This window comes from Parasteatoda tepidariorum, chromosome 2 (genome assembly GCF_982258835.1).
Source record: "Parasteatoda tepidariorum strain Cologne lab strain chromosome 2, Ptep-v5.0, whole genome shotgun sequence".
Lineage (NCBI taxonomy): Eukaryota > Metazoa > Arthropoda > Arachnida > Araneae > Theridiidae > Parasteatoda > Parasteatoda tepidariorum.
In genome coordinates this window covers 1,680,959-1,708,709 of record NC_141756.1, presented here as the reverse complement: position 1 = coordinate 1,708,709, position 27,751 = coordinate 1,680,959, and the positions used below count along the sequence as shown (strand labels likewise).

The 27,751-nt window shown below is 28.9% G+C and overlaps 2 protein-coding genes across 4 annotated transcripts in view; one reads left to right on the top strand and one right to left on the bottom strand.

Moving 5' to 3' along the window:
• Positions 1–23: 23 nt before the first annotated feature.
• Rad1 (Radiation insensitive 1) lies at positions 24–27,611 on the bottom strand. Of its 2 annotated transcripts, XM_043050107.3 has the most exons (8): positions 27,205–27,611; positions 20,949–21,104; positions 15,603–15,697; positions 12,578–12,689; positions 5,022–5,144; positions 4,877–4,941; positions 2,523–2,667; positions 24–122 (listed from the first exon to the last, which is right to left on the bottom strand). In XM_043050107.3, the coding sequence occupies exons 1-8, from the start codon at positions 27,319–27,321 to the stop codon at positions 96–98; spliced, it is 840 nt and encodes a 279-aa protein (XP_042906041.2). In that variant the 5' UTR covers positions 27,322–27,611; the 3' UTR covers positions 24–95. The 2 variants fall into 2 exon arrangements, with proteins under 2 accessions (XP_042906041.2, XP_087011217.1); XM_087155091.1 differs by lacking the exon at positions 20,949–21,104 and having other exon boundaries at positions 27,205–27,462.
• The window catches only part of LOC107451919 (clathrin heavy chain 2), a 31,992-nt gene continuing 31,745 nt past the window's right edge, over positions 27,505–27,751 (top strand). The window contains exon 1 of one of the 2 annotated variants that reach the window (XM_016068161.5): positions 27,505–27,751. The gene's annotated coding sequence lies outside the window, so the exon portion shown is untranslated. The other variant, XM_016068174.5, reaches the window with a different exon arrangement.

The following is a 27,751-nucleotide window of genomic DNA, read 5'->3' as shown; positions in this document are numbered from 1 at the left end:
AGCAAGTAATTGTTTGTGACATATTTGTATAATAAATAGAAATTTTAATAAAACATAATGAATAAACACAAGTCCATACATTGATTTCACAGTTGTTAGTCATCGTCTATATTTGGAGAGCACTAGAAAAGAATAAATATATAAGAATCTTATTTGGTTACTTCTTACAAACCATAGTTTTAATACACAATTAGTAGCAAAAACAGTTGCAATAAATATGGATACTTGTCATTATTAAATCATTACAGTTTACATACTCAAAATAATTATTAGTGGAGCAGTAAAATGGGAAGTGAGTGAAAGCATAGATATTCAGTTAAAATTTGCCTGTATATTAAAAAGCCTCCAATTGTGTAGAATCAAAAATTTAAGAATTTCATTCAATATATTATTTTATGGAATCAAGGAAACAAGTTAAGTAAAAAATTTTAACATCGGTGTTATAACATTTTGTCCTCATATTTTAATCTTTAAAGGGAGTTTATAAAATTGTATTAGCTCCTTTTTATTGCTTAAAAATATTCATCTATTGTTAACATCATTAGTTAATGTTAATACAAAAACACATTTATAAGATTAACACGGTAGGCCCATTTCATAAAAAAAAAAGAAAAATATATTTACCAACTTTTTGATACAGAGTTTCTCTTTAAATGGGCAAAATGCAATTTTTGTAAGACATTCACTGAATTGGAAGAATGACAGGGATGAGAAAGGAAACATTATCTAACAGATTGTACTATATCGTTTTCTACATCAGTTTAGTACCCTGTTCTGTGTTCCTTTTCTAAATATATCTCTACAATGGGGAACCTGCGTGCATTGGGTAATCACAGAATGTTGATTATTTTAAATAGTCTATATCTTAAAACTCTCTAAAATCAATTCAGAATTAAAAACTGATCCGAATATTAAAAAAAAACTTAACTTAAAATTAGCCCAAAACGAAACTAACTTCACGTGACACAAAATGAGGCGGGGTTTGCTTATGACGTCAAAGTATAGTAACTCAGCAAACAGGAGGAGTGAAACCAAGCTTCTTATCTAGAAGTGTGTTACAAAGGCGTTTCAAATTGAACTGCATTTTTAAATAATTGTTTTTCTTTCATGTTTATATTATATATATAGTTTAAATATATATGTAGTGCATATCAGTTGCATCCTCCCCTTTGAGAAAATTTTTGTGGGCATCTTTCAGCACAATGAAATAAAATTGAGGAATGAAAAAATAAATTTCGAAACTACATTTTTATCAATAACTTTTGAAATAAATTCATTTTTCTTCATTTATACCGATAAATTTTTATTTATATTTGTCTATATATAAAAGTCTGAACTGTTTTGAAAGTTTTTTATTTAATGAGTTGATCCCAATTAGAGGGAATGGAATGAATGGTATATGACCTGGAATTATAAGTTTTTAGGCAAATAAAATTTAAAAAAAAAATTCTTTTTTTATTATTAACTTATAAATTATTTTCTTTAAATTTTTTTGTTGAAAATATGTAAATAATGCTAGACCCTTATAATTTTTCATTTTAATTTTGATAATTTTTTCTTCTAGATAAAATGTTTTTTTAACTTTAAAGAAACTCTAAGAATAAAATCCTTTCATTTAAAAAAAAAAAAGAAAAAAAAAGAAAGAAAGTGATCTGAACAACATTTCATAAACATTTTAATTCAGTATAATGAATTATTCATTCAGAGAAGCTTATCAATCAGGAAAAGAATCTTATAGAATTAAATTATAATTAAGTAAGTTACTGTAAAATGGTCTTAGCAACAGTATAATGCAGTAGTTGCAGACAATTTGCGAGTATTTTTTTCATCGCGTTTGACGGCTTTGCACCAAATTTGTCTTTTTTCTCCTTTTGGTACATTAAAAAAAATTTATTTGCCGTGTTTAAGGTAGAACATGGTAATGTATTGCACATGGTACAATGCAACACTTGTACGTTTTGCTTGGAGCCATTTTTCAGAATTTATACTCGGGCGGCATATGCTTTCACCGCTTCACAACATGATGAGAGTCGTGGTTGTACCATACTGCGACATCATCAGAGCGGATGGGAAACCTAGCAGCGATTTAGGGTGTGGGGCTAATTGAGCGATTTTAACTATTAATAACAACATAACTAGTTATCGCACCGGTCTGAAATTGGTGTCTATCTTTATAAAATGGCATGATGTTTCATTTTAAAACATAAAAAAAAAAAGCATGCAGGTTCCTCATTCTATGCACATAGATAATTGCTTAACAAATATTGGCATAGAACATTTTGATAATCTTGTCAGTTGGTTTCATATTAATTGAGTAAATAACAATATGCCTATAAATTGTAAGAAAACTGAAACAATTGTAAAACAAAGTTTGTAATTTTTTTTCTAAATTTGCAATAATATAACAAGCAAATTTCGAAAACCACCTCTTTATTTCACAATTTTAATTAAAAAAGCGATTTTTTTTACAGCTTATAAATCATGCCCTTCATCATAACTAATTATTATTATTTTATACTTACAAGATATTCAACAAAACAACATTGTAAACCTTCAACTTTAATCATGTATTGCATACACAAGAATCCCCGGTCATCGATACGTATAGATACTTTTGATGACTGAACGAGAGCTCTTAGTGATGGTTTTATTAAAAATATTTGATACCTGAAATGAAGAGTCATTTTTCAAAAAGATTTTTATTAAGATATAATGATTTTTTTCATCTATTTAAATAAATAGCAGAAACATACGTAATGTGTTTAGTTAACAACGTATTTGAAATATGTTAGCTACAAACAATTAGAATATTTTTAATTAAAAAGTTATATTATTTTGGGGGAAATAACTTAATCGACAGAGGTTATTTCACTTAGAATAAAAACAACAAACTCAAACTGCTGTCACATATTACTGTTTTTTGGGAGGAGTCAACTCCCTTTTTCAGAATACAGTGAAACTTTCAGGAAAGATCACCTCTTTTTACGACCATTTTTGGGAGTTTTTTCCAACGACTTTGTGTTGACGAAGACCATCAAAACCTTTTCCAGGCAAATGGTAGACCTCCGCACGAAATGCTGAAAAGGTCGAATAAGGAAACACGAAAAAATATCAAAATAAAAAATATTAAAAAAAACAAATAAGTAGATTCAAATGTATTTAAGATATTTGTGAGTGGCTCTTATTCAGAGAGCTCCTTTTGACAATCTCTGTAAGAGATTCACAATCTTATATTACAGTCAGAGTGCACATAAGACGATGTTCTCAATGATTTAGTTTTAGAGTTGAAAGTTAAATCAGAAAAAAAAAGTTATTTCAGAAAAAAACTAAGCATCTCAAACAAACAAACCTCTCATTTTTTAAAGTAAACTAATTTTTAGGATATGAAAATAAATGCTAACTTGTACAAAAAACATTATTGTTTATATACTTAAAATAGTTCTATCATTCATAATTGATAAATTTGTTTTTACACATAATTATATCAGTAGAGGTCATTTTTACTGGCACTAAATTTTATTCGTCGATCCTGTTTTCCAACGCAAGTGGCATTTCTGCATCAATAAAATGACAATGAGTAAAATTACATTTACTTGCGAAAAATCATTTCACTTCGATAATATTTTGAAATCAATGGAGGTAACATCTAAGAACGACCCACCTCCATTAACGATAATTTTACTTTGGAAGAGAGAGTGATCGCTCCCAAGAGGTTTCACTGTAGTTGATTTTATATGTTTTAAGTGACTAAAGTTCTTTTTTTTTCTCCATTCACACATGCTAGAAATGCTTTAAATTCATGAGAAAACGAAAAGCTAATAAATCAAAAGAAAGAAGTTTCAAAAAATTTCAAGCTCTAAAACAGAGAAGAAAATTTTCCGAAATTCTCAGAATTTTTTTTAAAAATTAAATTTGTTTTCAAAATTTATAAAATAAATTTGCAATTAACGCAATGTTTGATTCTAATATTTTTCCTTTAATATACTAATATAATATAATTTATTTTAATACAATACTTTACAAAAACACTTAATTTTTTAAACCAACTATAATACAAGATTAATAACTGCATACAATTGTTAGTAAATACTATTTTTGATAGAAAAAATAGAGATGAAAGTTCTGATCTCAAATAATTCCTACTTTATGGTTGTCTTAAGTCTGGTCTGTAAATCTATAGATAAATTTTAAATGTATTTTGTAAATTTGCACAATATTTAAAGTTTATAATATAATTACTCAGTTGTTGCCAAATGTATTTGAATTATAACAAACACGGCAGGCACCAGGATATCATATCCAAATTTTTATATTAAAAAAGAAGCTGTGCAGTTATAAAGATAATTTAGTCAAAACAACAGAAATGTCTGAAGTTTTTAGTGATATTATTACAGAAAAGATGACTGATCCTCAGAATATTTGGAAAAAAATAGGATAAATAGCAAACACATTTTCTCAGTCATTAATGAGGCCAAAGTAATTTGAATAGATCCATAGCAGAATTCACAAAACGATTTCTTCATTTTGAATGAATAAATAATGATAGATATTGGAACAGTATGCAGGTTCAATATATTCTTAACTAAATTTATAAACATAAAAATATTTTAACTCAAGTTATCAAGAAGCGTATTTTTTAAAAAATTAATTTAATTAATATCAATAGTAAAATATATGTCATGGATGCTAATACAGTTATTTGCCATATTTAAAGTGGTACACAAACAATTAGGACCAGTACATTTTGCTTACTTTTTTTCAGCACTTAAAACTTCATAGCAAGGTAATCAGGTTTTAGTGGCAGTCAAAATTATTGTAAAACAAATTTATAAAATGATGCTTTAAATATTTGTGACCAGCCAAGAGTGGGTCTTACCTATTTTTTACTTCATCTGTACATTCAAATGATTCAATCATGTCTGAATCTTTAGATATATTGATCTAATTAAAAAGGGAGAAATCTTGTTTTAAAAGTATATTATTTAAGTATTAGGAAGAAATGAAGCTCTCAAAAATCTTACGTGTATTGTAGCGAGGCTGCCTTTAGTTGTAAGTTGAAAGTAGGGTTCAGAAGGTGACATTAAAATTTCTAAAACTTCACTATTCATGTCTAAATCAGACCAGGCTTCTTTCAATATTTCTGACTGTTTTAAAACAAAGATTTGCTTAGGAAACAGTACAAATTCAAAACAAAGAAAGTAAAAATATAATTTAAATATTAAGTTATTTTTTTAATTTCAATTATAAAACTAATTAAAATTTTTTGCTTACATAACAATAACTTTGTTTTTACTTAAACATCTCTTCTATGATAAGTTACCCTTTCAAATGGGGACAGCTAGAGTTATAAAACTGCTGTCAGGGTATAATGAAACACTTGAAAGAATGAGTTCTAACGTAACAAGATAGAGCGAAAGAAAGCATCATTGTTTTATTAAAAATAGTCACAAAAAATAATGATAAGAAAAACTGCTTAAAGTATGTTTGTGTTCAATTTCTTACACTATTATGTAACAAAAAACTAGTTAATCACAAGATATCTTTATTTTCTCTGTACAAAGCTTAATAGAACATCAAAAATAAAGGTACCTTTAGGCTAACATAAATGATCCTATGTCACACTTTTTCTTTGCATTAAAGTGTCGATTTCATTTAAATCAATAATGTTATACAACTTTTCTCATGCTTTATATACTTTTCAAAATACAGTTACTAAAGTAAGTACAGTACAGTTACTAAGGTAAGAAGTCTTATGCTGGTCATTTTAGTATACTTAAACACCACTTTTAAGCTATAACCTTTGGAAATTAAGAGGAAGGAATTCTGCTGGACAGTTTTCCTTTAAATTCTATTTTTCCATTATTATCATTAATTTTCCGAACTTTATAGCATAAAATAAGAATATTAAGACATTACAAAAAATAGTTAATTCATAGAAACATTTAAAAGAAAAAAAAATCCTTTTTCAATTATTTATCTATTTTAACATTTTTTAACAATTTACAACAGTTGACAAAATCGGTTAGTGCACTATAAATTGGGAAAATCACTAGATGTAGCTGAAGAGCTCACAAAATAGCCCAGTACCCCGTGGCAGAATCGCGGTGACACAGACACATTGTCCAGAACGTTACAGAGAGTTCTTTCACAAAGAATTCTCCTTTAGGAAGTAAAAAATTTGGTTTTTATTTCTGCAGAAATTTTCAAAATTTTTTTTTTCTAAAATTATATTTAAAATATGCCTTTTTTGCACAATGGAGGGGAAAGAAATGTTCATGATTTTTTTATTCTTAATTGAGAAGGACGAAAAGTAAAAAATAATGTAAAAAATTCCTTTTCTGCAGAAATGTTCAAAATAAATTTTTTCTCCATAATGATATTCACAAGATGCCTTTTACGATCATTAGCGGGAAAAGAAATGTTCCTGATTTTTCTATTCTTATTAGGGAATAATGAAAAAAAATTAAAGAAAAATGAAAAAATGTTAGTTTCTTTTCTACTCAGATTTTCAAAAGATTTTTTTTTCTCCAGGATTATTATATAACAAAACTTGTACTTCATTTTTCAACAGATTCCTTTCACATGCATCATAGGGAAAAAAATGTTCCTGATTTTTACTCTTATTTAAGAATAAAAAAACTTGATTATGACTAGTTTCAGTTAGAATTTCAATTAGAAAATATGAGGGGGACAAAAAACTGAAATCTAAAAAGTTGAAAAAATAGTTCCATTTTAGAAATCCTGTTCTTTTAGTCATGTATGTATATATACATATATATGTAATACAGTGGAAAGTCGCGTATCCGGAATCGGCGGGACTTTCCGAAGTCCGGACAATCGATTTTTCCGTATAATAGACCCCCAAGGTAAACAGAGATTAAAATGATCTGAATCTAAGAAGCAGAAATTAAATAGCATTATTTTTCGGGCAATAATGTTTTAGTATTAGAATGATATCTAATCAATCAAAAACAAAATATTTTAAAAAAATAATTATTGTTATTATAAAAATAAATATAGGAAACTAAAAAAATTTACAGTTATGAAAATATTAATTGCTCTCTCCGCCATTTTGAACTAGAACGTTTCAAGCAAGAAGGGGAATTCCCGTCATTCATTCATTAAGGTGGGTAGGTGAAGAAGCAAAATTCATTTCCTTCTTGCCATTCAAGTTGAAGGGGGGGAAGTGACAAGTTCTTATTTTCTCTCCTGTCATTGGCTATCAATCAAGCATAAGGGCGTGGCATGCTGATTGGGTTCTCTTTATTTTTTCTTGTGTGACTAAAGGGGATTCCCCCTCCACTTTAACGTTTGCTGTGTTTACCCTTTTTCACAGTACTTCTTTCCCTAACACTTTATCAAAAAGGTTCCAGGAAATGCCTCTTTTACTAGCCAGCTGCACAGGAAAGAAGGGGGGAGGGGACTCAATTGTGCTCTTTTGAAAACAAATCTCCCCCCCCTTTCCTGCATTCCTGAGGAGGAGCGTTACTAACGGTACGGTCTTGGTAGATCTTCTGTTCTTTTTTCTGTTGATTTATGGGTTTAATGCATAGATAACTAGAAGCTAAGAAAGGAAAAAACCTGTCAAAATACCTTTTTTTTTTTTTTAAGAGAGTGGGGAAGATGGAGAAATGTTTGTTTATTTTGATTGTTAAAAAGTGTCCGGGAAATTGACCCTTCCGGAAAAGGGACGTCCGGATATGGGACGTTACACTGTAATTCTTTTCATAAAATGTCGTTGGTAAAGAATAGGTGTAGAGATATTCTATTTGGGACTTCATGGCTGAAAACATACCAATGAATTATAATTAGATTTATATTTCAAAGGAGGAATTATTTTTAAAATCTTACCCTCTTTCACTTCCATATTAGGAAGCATTAAATGATTTTCGGTGATGCGTAGAAATAGAAGGTATGCAATGACTGAGCCTTTTTACCTCATTTTCTGCTATTATATAATGCAGGAGCAATAGTTTTTGCTTGTCTTTTTCAACATGATGTGATCCTGATAAAATATGCCGGAATTGTCCGAGAATGCTGTCCTCCCCCTCCAGTGTGGAGAAATGGGTGTGAGCTATTACCACCAACAGCCTACCTTTAAATAAAACTATTGAAGACGTACGTTGGCTCACGACTGAATTATTTGAGCTAAACAAAACCAATGATAACAGGGATGTATCCTGTTATTACATATATATATATGGTGAAACCCCGATTTTACGTTGTCCGTTTTGTACATTATCCTGCTCCTTACATCATTTTCTGCTGATCCGTGAAAATTGCCCATACCGATAATGTTAAAAAATCCCGGATTTTGCGTTACCCCTTTTATGAAAATCCCGCTTAATGCGTTTTGCTACAAACAAATCAAAATTTTTTTAATATTCTAATCGAAATGGTTTTACTCATTTTTCCGTGCTAGCATACCAAAAGAGATTTTCAGTCGGTTTTGTTCGAGTTTGAAAGCTATAGCATTTTTTCTCATTTTCGAAACCTCAGTCATCATGCTCTTTACTCAAAATAAGATGTCGAAACGAAAATGCTTTTCTCTGGCCGAAAAAGCTGAAATCATCGAAAAAGCTAAAGTATTTCTTGGCACTAAAGTTGATCTTGCTAAATCTTTGGGTATTGCTTATTCAACTTTGCAAATGATTTTAAAGCAAGAAGCTTTAGTAGAACTAAATGCTGAAAAACTCGGAAAATATGCCAAGAAGAGAAAAACCCTTAAAACATCTCTTTATGATGAGTTCGAAAATTTTTTAATGAACTGGTTCAAGGAAGGCAGAGCAGCAAAGATAAATGGATCCATCCTGAGAGAAAAGGGGCTTGAAATTGATGAAAGGCTTAAACTCAAAGGCTTCAGTGCATCAAATGGCTGGATCGATCTATTAAAAAAAAGGAACAATTTATGCTTCAAATCTATCTGTTGCGAATCCGATAGTGTGGATATGACAACTGTGCAACAGGGGAAACAAGAAACTCTGCCAAATTTATTAAAGGGCTATAATCCAAGTAACATATTTAATGTGGACAAAACGGGATTGTTTTTCAACCAATTGCCAAACAAGACATTACAATTAAAGGTGAAAATTGCCATGGAGGAAAGCTTTAAAAAATGCGCTTGACTGTTTTGCTCTGTGCAAATGCCGATGGAAGCCAAAAGTTAACGCCTCTTGTGATCGGTAGAGCAAAGAAACCACGGTGTTTCAAAAATATCAAAAGCTTTCCTACCGATTGCGCTTCAAACAAAAAAGCATGGATGACGCAAGCATTATTTAAAAAAATTCCTTCGAAAACTGGATAAGAAAATGAGTTTTCAAAAGCGCAACATAATTTTATTCCTAGACCAATGCACTGCTCATTTAAACCTTAAATTGAAAAACGTGCGAATAGAGTTTTTTCCAGCTAACTGCACGAGCAAACTTCAACCACTGGATTTAGGAATTACACGATCATTTAAAGAGAGTTACAGGAAGCAACTGGTTAGAAAATCTCTAATATTTCTTGATTCTGGTGACTTTCAGGATGCTTCTGAGGCAAAAATTAATATTCTTAAGACTCTTAATTTGATATCTTCAGCTTGGGACAGTGTCGACCGAAAGTTCATAATAGATGGATTCAATAAAGCAGGATTTTCAATATCGGAGGAGGAGAGCAATGTTGTTTTGGAAGAAGAAGAAGGTAGCGTGTCTGAAGTTGAGGATCTTCCGGAAGTCAATAATGCATACATCGACTGTGACACATTACTTCAGAAATCTCTTCCATAAGTGATTTAATGCCTGATTCCAACGATAGTGCGGATGACGATGAAATATCAGAAGACGTGCCAACAGCTGATCAAGCGATACAAAGCATAAAAACTCTAAAGCAATTTTTACTTGCAAATGTAAATCAAGAAGCAAATTTGCAAAAAAATTGGCAATTATTGCTAAGAATTTTTGCTTTGTTTTTTCGAAATTCCGATGTCTTTCATCGCTCAGTTATTATTTATATTCTAGTTAATTTTTGAAATATACAAATATTATTACGGCATGCGAAATTTGAATCATGGATTCAAGAAATCATTCTTTGGCACGCTCATTTTGCGCCGATATTCTCTTTAATCCATTCGGTATTTCAATCGTTCCTTTGACAGTTATTGTTACGTATTTTCACATTTTAAAAAGAAAAAAAATTTATCCCAATGTTTTTTATACAATTTAATTATATGCAAAACTCAAATCAATTATTTACTTTTATTGTGATGATTTCATCGTTTTTTTCAACTTTTTATTGCTAATATGTACTACAGAATTCCACAGGGCTTTTAAATGCCCGGTTATTTCTCAGTTAATATTTTTTCTACAGATAACATTTAAATTGCACACTTAAATAATTACTTTTTGACTCGATCACTTTATGCCGATACTATCGCAAATCCATGTAGTGTTTCAATTGTATTTGTTAGACAAATAGAGGCTAAAAGGTATGAGGTTCGATTTTCCGTCGTCGATCTCATGCATTCAACTTGCGTCGGTGGTCTCATGGTCAACATGGTCTGCGGGGAACGGCCAGTTTATTTTCATTTGCTGTTGGTCGTTTTTGCGTGGATCATGACGTGACCCGTTATCTGTATTTAAGCTTCTGTTGAAGCAGATCATTTGGGTATGCCACCCATCGAAGATTGGTGCGCCAAAAATAAAATTTCTATAAATGCGGATAAATCAAAACTGATGATAATAAGAAAAAAGAAGAGACACAAACGTATCACAAGTAAAGTCTCTCTCTTCTCAAACAACCTACCAATTGCGCAAAAAGCCGATTATCTCGGACTTACTATCAATGATAAACTAAATTGGAACGATCATGTAGACAAAATCAAGAATAAATCGCTTGCAGCCTTCTCATGCCTTAGATCACTGCTTAACGCAAAATCGCAGCTACCACTAAACCTGAAAAGACTATTATACATTTCCTGTATCCATCCTATCATTGCATACGCCAGTCTCGCCTGGAGATGTCTCAACAACACTCAAATCAACAAATTAGAAGTTATACAAAATAAGATCATACGAAGAATTACAGGAGTACCATGGCACATCAGTAAAAAAGCCCTTAGAAGAGATCTCGAATTAGAATCTATTAATGAATACATGAACAAATTAAGCGCCAGCTTCTTTAGCTCAGCTATGAATAGCACAACAGCAGATTTTAATCTAATCTTCAACAAAGAACTGATACGAGATACCAAAAACTCCATTACTAATTTCTTACTCTCAGATGGGATCTTATCCAAGTACTTTAAGATCGCAAACAATTGACATACACAAACATGACTCTAGCCCTACGGCGAACCCGGTGAAGGAGCAACCCTGTAGGGTCCGATTCGGGCAAGCTGTAGGACTATTAACATTAGTACGATGAGCAACCCGGCACGACCGGGTCATCGTTATAACAGAGGATCACTCTAAATAATACAAACATCAAATTATGTAAATAATGTTAATATGTAAATATATGATACTTTTCCTATTTCACAACTACTTAATCTGTAAATAATTTTTTATATATTTTCTTTTTCAATTTATTGTATTTTACACATGCTATTGACTCAGGGGACTTTCCCAGTAATTACCTCTACAGATAACTAACCTTATGTTAGTAAACCGCCAATGCTCCCCCCCCCCTAACCTAAAGCCACTAGTCTCAGTAGCCCTAGGGCCAGATACCAGATGAAGAAGTGAGATGTCCACATTCGGCCAAATTCATATCCAAGTTCAAGATCACTTGGGTATTCCTTCTTTTCTTTTCGTCACTCTGCTTGTGACATTTTTTATTACTAATGTTTTTAAGTAAACTCATTTAATCAGAAACTTCGTTTCTCTTTTTTGAGTTGTTGACATACAAATATGATATTCTGAGAGAATCTCGGATGTTAGTATTTTCGGCAGTTATTGATATTGATTTTCCTGTGGTTTTTAAATATCCTGATATATTTCTGACAATATGGGAAATTCAAATCGTGCTTATGAATATTTCATTTTTAAAGCAATGATTCTATCGCTTTTGTCTTTTAGGGGGCATTTATTTTCCCGCAGTTAATCCCAAATTTTTAATAAGATATTGTTTATTACAACAACTGGATCTCGAAACGAAACACACATTTAGTACCCCCCTTCTTAAAGAGTTCAATTCGCAAGATTTCGCTGGAAGTTTTTTTGGAAGTTACTGCTACGAATTTAAAGATTTTTATTTTGAATTTTTTTATGAGATGATTCACGAAATGCGAAAAAGGAAATAATTAGCGTGTTTTCCTCTTACAAAATGGGAAAATATCACCCATGATAAAAAAAAAAAAAAAAAATACATATTTATTTGAATTAAATATTTCATTGAATATAAAATTTTATTTCATCCATTTTTTTTTCTTTTTGTAAACACATTTCTGTTAATTTAAATTAAATTAGTAACATGTTTATTTGTTATTATTAAAAGTATTTTGCAAAAGATATTAGTGCTAGTTTTGGTTTGTGGCAGATAGCCTAAAAAAATTCTGCCACAGGGAACCAGTATATTATAAACAAGCAATTTTGCTCACCTGCATTATTATTTTATTCACTACTTTTGAAGGTGTAAATTCAAAATCTAAAATGTCTTCAGGTTCCAATGTTTGAAGTTTGCAATCTGTAACCACGCCATTTTCTTCGATCCTATTGAAGTTTCAAATATAACAAGAAATAAAAATAAATTTCACGTAAGCACAAAATTTCATATAGGTATGTGATATACAGTGCGCAAAATAAAAAAGACCACCCTTAATAACTTTTTGTTTAATGATCCGATCTTCACGTTTTAGGACTTATTCTTAATGGTTTGAGGGGTTGACCTCAAATATGCTAACTAATAATTGCACACGATATTTTAAGTCACGAAATCAAACACAAAAACGTACTTTTTCTGATTAAACTTATCTTTTTTTCGACGGCTTTGAATTTCTGATCCGCAAAACATAGGGGATAGCAGCAATGAACCAAAAATAATGGTCCAAATAGTTTGGTTAGGAGAGCGGTCCAAAATTTGAACCCCTTAATGATAACTTTACTTTTTGCATATTTCACCATATCTCAAAAGTTTTTTTTAACCGAATTGAAAACTTTCTCCATACAATTGTAAAATTCATTTATCAAAAAAAAAAAAAAAAAAAAAAAATTCCATACAAAAAATAACATATAATAAACATTTATTATTTTATTTAATATTAGTCAAACAAATTTCAAATAGTAAGGTATGCAATTTTTCACATCATTTTAAAGAATATAATTTTACATGGCAAAATACAAAATTTGAACAAAATCAGTCAAAATGGTTCCTGAGAAATTGAATTTCTAAAATACAACTTTTTTGAAATTCGATTTCTCAAAAACTACTTGACTGACATCACTCAAATTTTGTATTTAATCATGTAAAATTATATTCTTTAAAATGGTGTAAAAAATTGCATAACTTAAAATTAAAAATTTCTTCGACTAATATTAAATAAAATAATAAATGTTTACTAAAAAGTATTTTTTGCATGGAATTATCCTTAGATAAAGAAATTTATAATTGTGTGCAAAACTTTTTCAATTCCCTTAAAAAGTTCTAAAGATATAGTGAAATACGCAAAAAGTAAAATTAATATTATGGGGTCCAAACTTCAGATTGCTCTCCTGAGCTAACTATGGATACCATATTTTGGAGGTCAAAAATCCAAATCTGTCCAAAAAAAGGTATGTTTATTCAGAGAAAGTAAGTTTTTGTGTTTGATTTCTTACCTTAAAATAATATCTGCACTAATTAATTAGCATATTTGAGGTTACCCCCACGAACCAATAAGAATGAGTCCCAGAATGCGAAGATCCGGTCATTAGATTAAAAGTTACTTATGGTGATCCTTTTATTATTTTGTGCACTGAACATCTCAATATGAACATAATTTTTTATTTATCATAGTATATGATAATATAATTAAACAATTATTATTTTAAGAATAAAGCTAAACATTATAAATAAAGCACAAAAACAGATATACTTTAACTTCCGTTCCGTAAAGATGAACTTTAGTAAAGTTAAAACACAGAATGACAGAAGAAAATAAAAGACAAACAGGTTATAGCAACGGGAAAATCAAATGGGAAGAGATAGAAACTTGAACAAGATAATAAAAAAAGAGTGAGTGAATAAGATAATAAAAAAAGAGAGAGATAAAAAAACAACAACAGATGTTTAGAAGAGATAAGTGTAAGACCTAAGGTGGTGAAAAAGTGGAAATTATATTAAAATAGATTGCCAATTATTAGGGAAAGAATAGGAGCAAAACTAAATTATAAAATTTTTTTTAAATATAAAACAATTGCAAGAAATCTAGATCAGAAGCTGAAGAACAGCATTAAATGAAGTTAACAGAAAAAAAAAAACTGAAACCTATGACAAACCGAAGTTTAAGGATAAATTTAGCTTTTACAATACATGAAAGATCTCCCTGTTAAGAAATTTAAAAAATAAATCAACTATAAATATCAACAATAGAGTTCAAATCTTTTCATTAATTTTTCCTCCTTTTTAATTTTTAAAAAAATTTTTCTTCGTATCTTCAAAGAAACATTGTCTTCTTCTTATTTCATTCCTTGTTTTCTTTGTATGTTTATCTTATTACATGGGTCATATTATTAATGGGCCACATTAAAATTTTAGGGATTAACAAAAAATAACTGATGCAGGTTGTTTTATTTTATGAATGTTTCGATGAGAAGAAATTAAGTTGATTTGTATTACATTTGATTATTTTGTTCTATTATTATGTGTTTTGTTCCACGATTTCTGAAATATACATGATATTAATTCTCCATAGTTAATTCTCTAGTTTTTTATAATGGTAAAAATTTAATACATTTCATTTTACATTTATGCTAATATTTTGAGTAATTTAAAATACAATGATATGGTAATTATCACAAATATGAAAAATTTTATTTTAAAAGTTGTGGTATGGCCCTAAGGCTGGAAAGACCCCTTGTCTCGATTATCCTAAAGAATGCTTGAATAAAAAATCAGAAAATTAATTTAGTTAAATCAAAATGCTACAAATGGGCTTTGGGTGGTTCAAAGATGTTTTTTATAGCAAACTTATTTCACAACAAACGGTTTTCCCTAGAATGTTGAATAGTTATACTACACTTGCAAAAGGACCATTAGATGTTAAATTCCACATTTGACCTCCAGATGTCCAGAAAAAGGGTTTTGGAACTTACTGGAGGACCTTATAGCATGGACTTACAGGAAGACCTTACAGTATTGGAACTTACAGTATGGACCTAAGGATGAAAACTTTGGAGACCCCTCATCTAGATTACCCTTAAAAATTCGTAGTGAAAAACCCATTAAATTATTTTAGTTATTGGGAAATTTTAGGTATCTTTATCATCTTAAATTGTGTTATCATCTTAGTTTGGGGACACCCGCATTAAATTATTAAATATAACTTATACAAAAGTAACAAGTTTTTAATAATAACAAGAAAAAAATCTTTACATTTTGATAAATTGAATTCAAAACTGCAGATTTTTATCAAAATAACATCTTACAACAACACTAAAGGCGATCCATAACCAGAATAGCAAATTTTCACTGTAGCTATTGATCCTGGATTATTCTTGGTACCGAAAATATTAAGGCATTCCTAAAATATTTTTCAAAATATTACTATATGAAATAAAATACCATAAAGTAAAAAAAACAGCCCCAAAGTTAGAAGTTTGTATTATACTTTGAATATGAAATGTTATTAATTGAAACCAATATTTAATATCAGTAACCACATTAATATATTCACAGCATAACAAGCATGAAATAAGCAAATTCATGAAGTTTTAATGATTTTCTCAATAAAAAATTTTCAAATGAATTTTACAAAATTTTTAATATATGATGAAGAGAAAGACATCTTTAATTCGAAATGTTTAAAGTAAATTGTAAAAGCTTATTTTTACAAATTCATCTTACATTGTTTACAGAATTTTTCTGACTCTCATTTAAACTCAGACATTGAAAGGATTGATACTTTCCAAAGCAAAAAAAAAGGAAAAAAAAGTGGGGGGGGGGGATAAAAATGGATCAATCTAAGCATATCAACTTTAATATAAAACTCAAGATTTTAAGAGCCAGCCTTAAATATTTGATTGCCAAATGTCAATCTAAGCATATCAACTTTAATATAAAACTCAAGATTTCAAAAGCCAGTCTTAAACATTTGATTGCCAATGGCGAGTGGTACTCTACTCTAGATATAATAAATCTTAATTAGTTCATGAGAAAATAAGCTATAAATGTTACATAGAATGCTGCATAACACTGTTATTTTAAAACCAAAAACAACATTTAAGAAGAATAGTTCATTATCACAATAGTTCAGCTAATTTAATTCAACAATTTTACAAAATACTAATGGAAAAATCCAAGCTAAATATACATTATTATTAAGATGTAAATATATACATATAAATATTTAATATACTCCTATAAATGTAACAAATGCAGATAAAGAAAGTTTTTCATAAGAGGCGTTCTATATTTTTAGAAGGATGACAAATGCATCATTTGCATTTTTTCTCCCTTTTTACCTAGAAATAAAGATTTTTTCATTTTCTCAAATTTGATTAAACCTTTTTAAAAAAGTTATTTGATGCAGTAGTCATCCATAACAAAAAAGAAACACAATAAATAAAATTGCAATAATAAGAAATCAGAAAACTTTATTTTCAATTTATTACTCTTTATATTTACAATCTTTCTAGAGAATCGATTTTGTAATAAAATGCTTGACAGATTAATTAGTTCATGATTAGTTAATCATTAGTTAATTAGTTCACTTTCTATACTGATTTATTTTTGTAACAATGGAAATAAGCTTCCTTTTAAAATATGTCACAAAATAGATTCTAAATTTTTCTCACACTCCCTTAAATAAATAAATAAAAAAAATGATTTATTTATTTTTTTAAATATGTTTTTGTGATATACAAATTTTTTCTTTTTTGCAAAACAATTTAATTTTTAAACTTTAAAACTGCTTTTAAAATTGGCGATCGCAACGCTCGAATACGCCATCTGGGGAGAGACCGATTTCATGCCTTTAACCCTGCTCCCTTCCCTCTCCTCCTCTTTTCAGTTGTATAGGAATGTACTACGATATTTTCCCTTTTCCTAATAATTTTCCTTTTTATTTAATAAAAATATTTTTTAAAATTTCCGTGATGCTTTTCTTTAGAACTATGATTAATGTAGTTTTCAGTTCCATATAGTTTTCCAACTTAAAAGATTTTAATCTATATGAAAATCAAGAGAGAAACTACCATACTTCCTCCCTCTATGACTCTCTACATGCTAATGGGGAAAGCATGTGAAGTGTTGCCATAGGTAGAGAGTTCTGCTCTACGCCACCTACAACCCATTTTGATCGACAATACAATTAATTTTTTCTTTCTTTCAAAATCATAAACATTAATTAATTGTTAAAAAAAAACTCTGCATTGCATAAGCAAACTTCATCGAACTTCTTCCTTCTTACATCCTAACTCTATTTGAACTAAGCTGTTTTGGAAAAACTAATTATAAAAATAAAACATGTCAATTTTTGGATGCACCCAAAAGGACTATAGCAGGTTTTTTTCAGTGTTGCTGTTCGATTTCCTGCCATACTGCGTCAGGGATAACACTACGTTTACAATAATGACTAACTTATAGCATGATTTCTACTGACTAGCTTCAAAGTATTTAAAGAGTCGAAATACATAGCCATGGTTTTATTTGCATGTGACTACAAATTTTAGAGAAAAAATATAGTTAAAAAAACAGTAGGAAATGGAGATCAAATTTAGTAGTTAGACTATACACAATAGTAAGAAATATCATATCTGAAATTATCAGTTGTAGCATATTAAATTATTAGATATTTAATCAAGATATTGAATAATAAATTATTCTGAATAATATAGTTTGTTAATTCAAATGTATATCACAATATACTTAAAGAGTTAGTTTTAAGTTTAGTAAGTTTATTTAAAAACTGTAATTGATGTTAGAATTAACAACTGCAGTTAAGCATAATTTTAACAATATTATAAAACAGAATATCAGGAACAATAATAAAAATAATGATAATAGTATGCAACAAAAACATATTAAACTAAAATAACAAAAACAACTGTTTTAAATAAATATAAAAAATTCCGTCAGTTTAATCTTATCAACTATTTTATTAAAACTTTTTCTTTTTGCTAATTTTTTCAAACAGATACAATTTTTGAATATAATAACACAATCCCTTTTTACATGCATTTATTTATTGAATAATTAATTTAACATGTTAAAGACAAATCGCAATTTGGAAAATATGGTTTAGGCAGGCGAGCAATGGATATGATAATGATAATTTCACTTTCTGTGTACTTTGCCATAACTCTGGATTCAAACATTTTTTGCAGACTAATATAAAGCTTGTTTATCAAAAGGTAAATTTCATATAAAAATAATTTTTTACAATTATAAGAGGTGAAAATTTCAACACCAATTTAATCTATGTAATTTTAATTTAAAAAAAAAATATTTAAAGAAAATTGGTCAAATAGTTCTTGAGAAATAAAAATTTAAAACTATTACTTGTTTAAGAAAAAAAATATGCCGAAGAAAGTGAAATTAACATTAAGAACTTCGAATTTTCAATCAGTTTCCTGCGTAAACTATTGGAACTATATTTTCTAGATTGCAGTTACTATCCAAATTTTGAGAGTCAAGAATCCAAATCCATTGAAAAAAAATTATGTTTATGCAGAGAAAGGATATTTTTGCATTTTATTTCGTTCGTATCTTAAAATATTGTCTGCACAAATTTATTAGCATATTTAAGGTTAGATCCTTGAGCCAGTAAGATTGAGTCCATGTACGTGAATATTCAATCATTTGATCAAAAGTTATTAAGTGTGTTTGTTTTTTATATTTTAGGCATCATATATTACTTCTGGTTTCACAAAAGCTATAAATGCACTATGTTCCATCTTGATTAGAGAATATAACTTATCAGGGGTCTGTCCAGACATTTTGTGAAAGGTCCGATTTTCGTGAAATTGTGAAAAAATTACTCACATTCTTTCAACCAGGGTCCTGCTTTTACGAATTTGTGCAAATAGGGAAATTTTTGCAAAAAACTTTTTCAAGGAGTTTTTAAATTGTAAATAGATATAAGATTATGCTCAGCACTGTAAAATTATAATAAAAAAATTAAAGTTTCAAAAATAAACGGCAAATTGCTGCTTCTAAATTAGAGATGCAACATACAAATATTTGGTATTTAGCTTATACTGCTGAACGCAGAATATTTATTTTGGCGAATAATGGAAGAATCGTCTGCCGAAGACAAAACTTAATTTGTTTACATCCATCTTCTTTGTTTTCTGCCCTGGGAAGGGTTTATTCAATTAACAAAACAATAATGAAGATAAACAAATTTGTGAAGGGTTCGATTAAAAGGACAAGACAGTATATTTTATATTAAACAGTAAAACTGGTAATTTTACTATAATATAAACTATTAAAATAACATAATTAAATTTTATTAATATTACCAAATTAAAAAATTACATACTAAACAGGAAAAAAAAAACATATCGAATTCTGACGTATAAATAGCATACTGATTTTTATAATCAAATAAAGTTAAGTATGAATACTCAAACCAACTCTGAAATAGGATGAACAAATTTCTAAATTCTCCAAAAAACTAATTAATAAATAAATATTTTTTCAAAAGTACATAAAAAATTTAAACTTTATGCTACTATATTAAATTTAATATGTTTAAATTTGAGTTACTCTTATAATACTTATTGTTAAAAAAATATATTGGCCATTTTTTGTTCCTTCCATTTTGCCCTGTTTCTTCCACTGTCTTGAAAGAAATCGGTTTCTTCCATACAAAATGCCAACTTAGTAAACATAAATATTTTTGAGGAAAAAAATTTCTACCTAAACATTACGTAAAAATTGCAGTTTTGTTTACGTGAAATAATACGGATTCCCATTGGAAATTCAACTCAAAATTGTAAATCTTTTTCATTTCGTTATAATTAAATGGAACTCATTAGCATAAATAATAAAAAAAATTATTAAAGTATTTCTTAAAAGAATCAGACTTGTTTTTCATTCCTTTTTTTTTTTTTTTTTTTAAAAAACCCGCTTATTTTAAACTCTGGTGTAAATTACATTACTCTGATACATTACATTAATCTAAATTACATAGTTTGAACCAGCCAACCTTGATTCAGAACATAGTAAAAAATGTGAGCAGGCTGTGTAGCATGCAATTTACTACGTTAGTCTAGCAATCTTTAAAATTGTAATAGTATAACATCAGTTTGTTAAGATAATTGATCTGCAGCCTAAAAAGCATAACTCTTTGTGTATGTTAAGAATTTAATTCCTCATTTGTCCTCGTTATACATTCTAATAAATGATTTTGTGTAAAATTCATTTCGTTATTTCTGACTATCTAACATAATCTACTTCCTGGTAGATAATTGCGATAGTAAAAATTTGTGACTTTATAAAATGTTTACTACAAATTTTAGCATGTTAAGGTCATTGCTGTATAGAACCCTGATTATGCCAACTACAATGCGAGGCAATAAAAAGCAACTGTCACTTATGCTTGATATAAATTTAAAAGTTATTTTATAAAGGCTCACTCAGATAAGAAATTTTCTCATCGAAATCCAAACAAAAAACTTTCCAATCTACTGATATTGCTTATGATTAAAATATTTTTTTCAGAATTTCCAATTCATCTTATTGAATCGTTGGAAGTTTTAATAGATTTATATGTTATGAGTGATAGAAATTCATTGGGTCAAATAAAGGGAGAAGTAAGGTATCCTTACCAGCAATAGACTTAAGTTAACTTTAAATATCACAGACTGTTTTTTGACATTGTAATCATGAAAGAGTGCTGATTGAATATAGGCATTTCCTTGAACTGATTTAGTATCCTCAACTGTAACTTTCAATCCATCAGATGTTGCACAAACTATTGCAACCTAGATAAATAAGTAATGTAAAATTAAAACTAACAACAATTTCAAAATACCATTCACAAGATGACTAGTCTGATTTAATAAATATGGCATTTCATAAAAATCAATTTTTGTTAGTTCAAGAAATAGAATTTTGAAAAGGTGGAAAGTTCCATATCCAGAAAAATCAAGGACTTCATTATTTTCTTCTTCTTTATATAACAGGTCTATCAGGTAAACAATATATGATATTTAATAAAAAAACAATAATAAATATTCATTTTTAAACAATAATGCTGAATTACTTGTTAAATGACATTTAATGAACTAGAATATTTAGTATAATAAAATAGATGTCAATATGAAAATGAGGAAAAAAATGAAAATGTAAGCAGAAGACAAGTTGAATATTCTCTGCCTTGAATAAAAGCACATTTTTCGCCTCATTTTTCTATTTTATTTGAAGAATCAGCAGCACAGATATTACTTTTTAAAAAAAAAAAGCTTAAAATTGGAAAGAAAAATCATTCCTCTTTAGGGAAGGGGGAGAGAAGAGCTTTGTTTATTTCTATCATTAAAAAGCCTAACTCCATACTTAAAATATTTATAAACTCTTCTAATTTAAATGCATAATAAGAAGTTAGAAAAGTGGGAGTATATCAAGGGTGGCGCCAGACTCTGCCCGACAAGGGGTCAAGACTCCCCCGACAGGGGGGCTCAAATAAATTAATTCAAAATATTTAAATTAAAACGAATTTTATACTTTACATTTTTTTCTCACGTCATTTTTTTCAAGTGTGTTTTTAAGAATCTAAAATCACTAATATTGATACCATAATGTGCAGATTCCTTTTAATGTAAATTTAAATCTAATTTTTTTTTCTGTTATCGATGTATTTTGTACTGCATGGTGCAATTTACCATACATTGTAGGCGTAAAAATTATTCCTGTAATGAAGAAAAATAGTAGCAGGAGTAACCGCAATTTCAAAAAATTTCTATGCTTCTTACTCTTATAACACAAAAATTATTTGTTAATAAAAATTTGAAATTTCATGAACATTTTGATATAAAATGTTATTTTTATATGCATCGATTGGCTTTTGAATCATTGAAATGTTTTGCAAATTAAGTTTAAAGTACATTTTTTGCATCCACATATTCCATCTGAAGATATCATGCCCCGTTTTGAACGAACTTCGAAATGGTTATGCCCATAAAATTGTAAAATTCGAATTTTTTTCTAATTGTTACATAGTATAATTTTACGGACAAAAAAAAAAGGCTATTTTATTCAGGGGATTCGATGTTAATATATATTGTAAATAAATACAAAGAGACTTTTAAAATTTCTCCTTGCGATTCCTTTTTCTTTTCAAAGATGCTTTTAAAGTGAACATCTATGTCCGGTAAAATGCTAATTTCTCCATTTGAGAAAAAGAATAAGTCTATCGGCTTAAAATATAAGATTCAAACAATATAACTTAAATTTGTAATTATTTTTCAATTTACAAATTTTAAATTTGACTCCGAGAAACGAATGTTAACTAACTTACATTTTTAAAAAAAATTGCCACACATGGCTGCTGTTTGTCTGCCTACGTTTTCGTTTCTTTGCAAAGCTGAAAGCACACTTTCTACCAAGATTTCTGTTTCGCCCTTCAGAAGCTTTTTGCATATTGACATACGCCTGCAACGAATAACCTTTCACACAGTTAATTGATTATTGTTTACCACATGTCAAGGCGAAACATTTTTTCCTTTACAATTTAAATTTGCTTTCATAGTTACGAATTTTAAGTCACAAAAAATGGACACTAAAAATTAAGAAGTTAGGGGACCAAATTTCGAAAAATATGAGTTTTATTTTTATTTCTCAGGACTTATTTGACCGATTTTGCTTAGATTTTGTATTTTGACATTCAAATTTGCAAATGATGAAAAAATTGTACACCTTACATTTCTTAAGTTTCTCGACTTAAATAAAGCAATAATAAATGTTTACTAAAAGTTTCATTTCGCATGAAATTATCTTTAGAGAAACGAATAGGAATTGATTGATCTGACTGGAATTGTATGCAAAACTTTTTCAATTCGCTTAAAAGAAATTGGGATATAGTGAAATACGAAAAAACTAAAGTTAACATTAAAGATTCCTAACTTTCAAGCGCGTGCCTGAAAAAACTATTAAAACAATATTTCTAGATTGAAACTACTATATTTTAGGGGTCAGAAATCCGAATCCGTCGAAGAAAGGTATGTTTAATCGGATAACGTTTTTGTGTCTAATTTCCTAACTTAAAATATTGTTTGGACTAATTAATTAGTATATTTGATGTCACCCTCTCGATCCATTAAGAATGAATCCTAGAACATGAAGATCCGAGCTTAAGATTAAAATTTATTCTGGTGGGTCCATTTATTTTATTGCGCACTTGACATTCATTTGAAGTATATGTCAACATTGCTGATAATAGCAAAATAACTTTTCTTTTTTATATAGAAAGATAATTTAGCTGATGGTTATCCATATATATATGCTTTGATAATTTTAAGGATTATGATTGAAAGAGGAAAATAAGGTGAAATGATGTTCACTTTCAATATTAATATCAGATATAAATAAAAACGTCTTTCATTTTGTCCTCTTTTGTTAATTTCATAGTAATTGCATAGTAATAGTTTCGAAATAATAGCTCAATGATAATAATGATAATATCTCAATCTCGTCATATCTCAAGAACGTTTTGCTTTTTGATTGAATCGAAAACATTTCCCATACAATTGCAAAGATTCGTTTTTCCAAAGGTGATGCCATGCAAAAAATTTAGTTTTAAATAGTTATAAAATATATTTATATTTATAACATGCGCTGGAAAAATTCTGAATCCCGATTTTTGAAATCCCCGCGTAGTAAATGGCGACTGATGCACGTTAAATCTGTCGAGTCGCAAAGTCCTCCATGTACCCATAACAAATCAATACCTCTGGGGGTACTTACCCAGGAGTTTCCTTGTTTTCTGGATTGGTTCAAAATTACAAGGCTACGGAGTTAAACATTAGTAGTCATAAACTCGAAAATTGGGGCGGTTGTTCAACGACGGATAAAATAGCAAGATATACAAATTTTTATATAATTTTACGGAATGTAATTTTAATTTGCGAAATACAAAATTTTAATGAAATAGGTTGAATAATTCGAGATAAATAAAATTTTAAGCTGACTTTTTTAAAATTTGATAACTCAGAAACTAATTGATCGATCTCTCTGAAAGTATTTTGAAATTAAAAGGATGTAAAAATATGTAGAACATACAATTCAATATATATTACTATTATTTAATAAACTAATAAAAAATAACAAATAATTATTTAAAATTATTTTTGCTTAAAAATTTTTGTATAAAATGCTTTTTGAAATTTTATGCAAACATTTTTCAATACACTCAAAAAGTTCTCGAGATAATAGAAGAGTGAAGTTAAAATCAAAGGACCCAAACTTTCCAACTCTCTCTTTGCCATAACTTCAGACCATATCTTCCAGATTGCGGCTGTTTCCGCATTTTGAAAATTAAAAACCCAAAACTATAGACGAACTTGTATTTTTATCTAGAACAGAATGCGCTTTTCTGTTCATTTTCGTAACTTAAAATATGGTATTGACTCTTTCTACATGAAAATATGATTAAATAAAAAGTAATCAAGGTGTTTCCTTTTCCAGTTCATGCACTGTACATAAAATAAGTCAATGAGAATCTGTTATGTTGATTAATATATATTTTAAGATATTGAATATGAACAGTTTAATTGTTTTTCTGAATCAATCAACAATCTTTTTACTATAAGAAAATGATAAAAAATAATAATAAATTAAAAATATTTTGTTACTGTTTTCCTTTTTTTCCGACTGCATATTTATTGCGTTGATTAAAATATAAACCTTGAATCCGAATAAGTAAATGATTTTCTTCATTTACAAATATGAAAAAAAAGGATTAAAAAATTAAATAAATTTTATTTTATTCTTATACTTTCATTTTGCTTGAAAATTTCAAAAAGCAATTATGTGATCCCATAAACCATTGATAAACACATTACATAAAAAAGAAGAGGACCTGCGTTTCTTTCTATCCCTCAAGCTTTTGTCAGTTATTCCCCCAGCAAAGAGGTATCCCCTTTCTCCAGAAGAAAGAATAGCAATTTGGAAGATAAGTTTCCAAGAAAATGAAGATGCGTCTGTGGGAAAGGATTTCTAAGGGACTTCGAAAAGTCGTCAATTTCACCCGTGTCTAATCGCATCCGGTCTCTAGTTTAACAAGGTATGGGCAAAGTTATGAGTAGTGCAGTGAAACTAGAATTACATAGAATTTACAATGTATTTTACTAATTTTTGTTGTAATTCTTAAAAATAAAAAAATGAAAAATCAACTACAAAATATTTTATTAGGCATTTGTAATTGTATTTTTGACATAATTTAGAAAAAAATGCGACCAAACTATTTTCCCGATGGGGGGGGGGGCTGACCATGCCCGACAGGGGTGCAATTGCCCCCCTACTGGTGCCGCCCTTGGAGTATATACTCTGAACAAAAAAAAGGAGGAAAAATAAAAAGAAAAGATGATTGAATCACCCTGAATAAGTTTTGGTCTATGATTGGATTTTCACAAACTAGAGTTCAACCTTAATGATTCACGGGGGTACTCTCAAATATGCTAATTGACTAATGTAGAAGTTTATGTTACGAAATCAGACACTTCCGCCAACGTAGTGCAGTTTAAAGAGTGAATCCCTTCATGTTAATTTTACTTTTTGCACATTTTGCCATATCAGGGGAATTTTTTAAGTGAATTGAAATTTTTTTTTTACATAATTATAAAATTCGTTTGTCCAAAAACAATTCTATGCAAAAAAAATTTTTTAAGAATTATTTATCATTTTACTTTATTATAGTGCAAAAATTTTTAAATTGTATGGTAAACAAATTTTCACACTATTTTAAAGAATTTAATTTTACACAGCAATTTACAAAATTTGACTGAAATCACTAAACAGTTCCTGAGAAATTGAATTTTGAAAAAGTTGTACATTTAAAATTAGTTTTTCTTTAGTTATTCACACGCTACAGGGGGATATTTCAGTAATGTGATCTGCCACACCAACTATAATCGCCAAGGTTTTAATTGGGAATATTTAAAAAAAAAAAACATGTAGAGGTTTCCCCATGGGTAATTTTGAGGTATAACCTTTGACCCCTTTTTGTAATGTTTTTTTTATTTCTCGTGGGCCGCTGCCCAGATGTTGCCAAGACTCGGCGATTATTCTGCCACACATCACGATAGGGAAATCTCCCCTTTTGTTCAAAAAAATGTGCAGTTTTAAAATCTATTTGGCCCCTTAGCGATTGTAGTTGACGTGACAGATCACATTACAGAAATATATCATCCCACTACTGCCTGGATGTCATTTTAGTCAAGGTACTGATAAAAAAAATTTCCCCATTAAATAAAAAACATGAAAGAATGCTTCTTGAACTTAACCAAAAGGTTTTAGGTCATATAATTAGAAAAAAAAAATTTTTTTTGGCTTGCATAGCAATTATCAGGTGAATTTTAAAGTAAACATAATTATAATTATAATCTACACATAAATTACAAAAACAAATTTGAAATTATAACGTTATTCAAGAAAGCAACATTATAAAACGTATATAGTATTTATTTCAAGAGCTTGCAGAATATCACTGTACTTCCGCACTTCATTATCACTTTGCCACCACAACATTTTCCAATACTTTTATTGTGTTCTTAACTTAAATTATTGTTTATTTTGCTTTATACTAGTTTTTTCTATTATAACTACAGATCCTTTGAAGTGTTGGAAACTGTCTGAATCATTAGTTTTAGAAGATATAATTTAAGATTAAATTCCGAAATAAAGGCATAGCCAATCACACATATTTTTTCAATACATCATTAGAGCTCGCAATCATTTCATTGTATAAATTAAACGAAATTAAGCATTATTACTAAGCCAATTTAATGAGTGTTGTGAAGATTCTCTTCTTTATAATACTTGTTGTTATGGAAAAAGAAATGAGTTACAGAAAATAGCAATAATTATTACATCTCTAAAATGAATAGCTTTCAATAATTGAGCTAAATTGCGAGTATTATCCACAGAGGCCTCCAATACGTAGTCATTACAGTGATCACTATTAAATCGGTTGAAAATTGATGTCATATTAGTAGCTTTCACTGCTTAGAAATAAAAATATCCCGCCATCATATTTGAGCAGACGATTAATAAACAAATCTATCTGAAAGTTGAAGTTACGAGTTTAACTTTTTTCCAATGTACTAGTAATTGAGCATATTATTGCACTCAAAAGAATTTACTGCTTGATTGACTTGGTTAAACAAAGGAGGAAGTAATGTCTCGTAATAATTTTGGCGTACTGGATAATTGTAGAATCCTTCGGTTTAAATTTAGAAACAAACTCAAAAAGTGCATGAGTTCCTCAAACTCTAAAGGTCATCGTATCGTAATCGCCTATTACTGCAAAATCGAAACTTTCCAAGCTGTCATGCTTATAGTTTCTACACATTTTATTATTTTAAAAATTTCTTTTCATCATCTTTATGATTCATTATGAAGTCGGCTTATTTTAAAA

Excerpts from the sequence above, each read along its gene's own strand:
- Rad1 (XM_043050107.3), bottom strand. The coding sequence starts at position 27,321 with ATGACATCAATTTTCAACCGATTTAATAGTGATCACTGTAATGACTAC. Across the intron at positions 4,942-5,021 it reads GCAGCCTCGCTACAATACAC|ATCAATATATCTAAAGATTC; the intron begins GTAAGATTTTTG and ends CTTTTTAATTAG. Across the intron at positions 2,668-4,876 it reads ACAGATGAAGTAAAAAATAG|GTATCAAATATTTTTAATAA; the intron begins GTAAGACCCACT and ends TCTTCATTTCAG.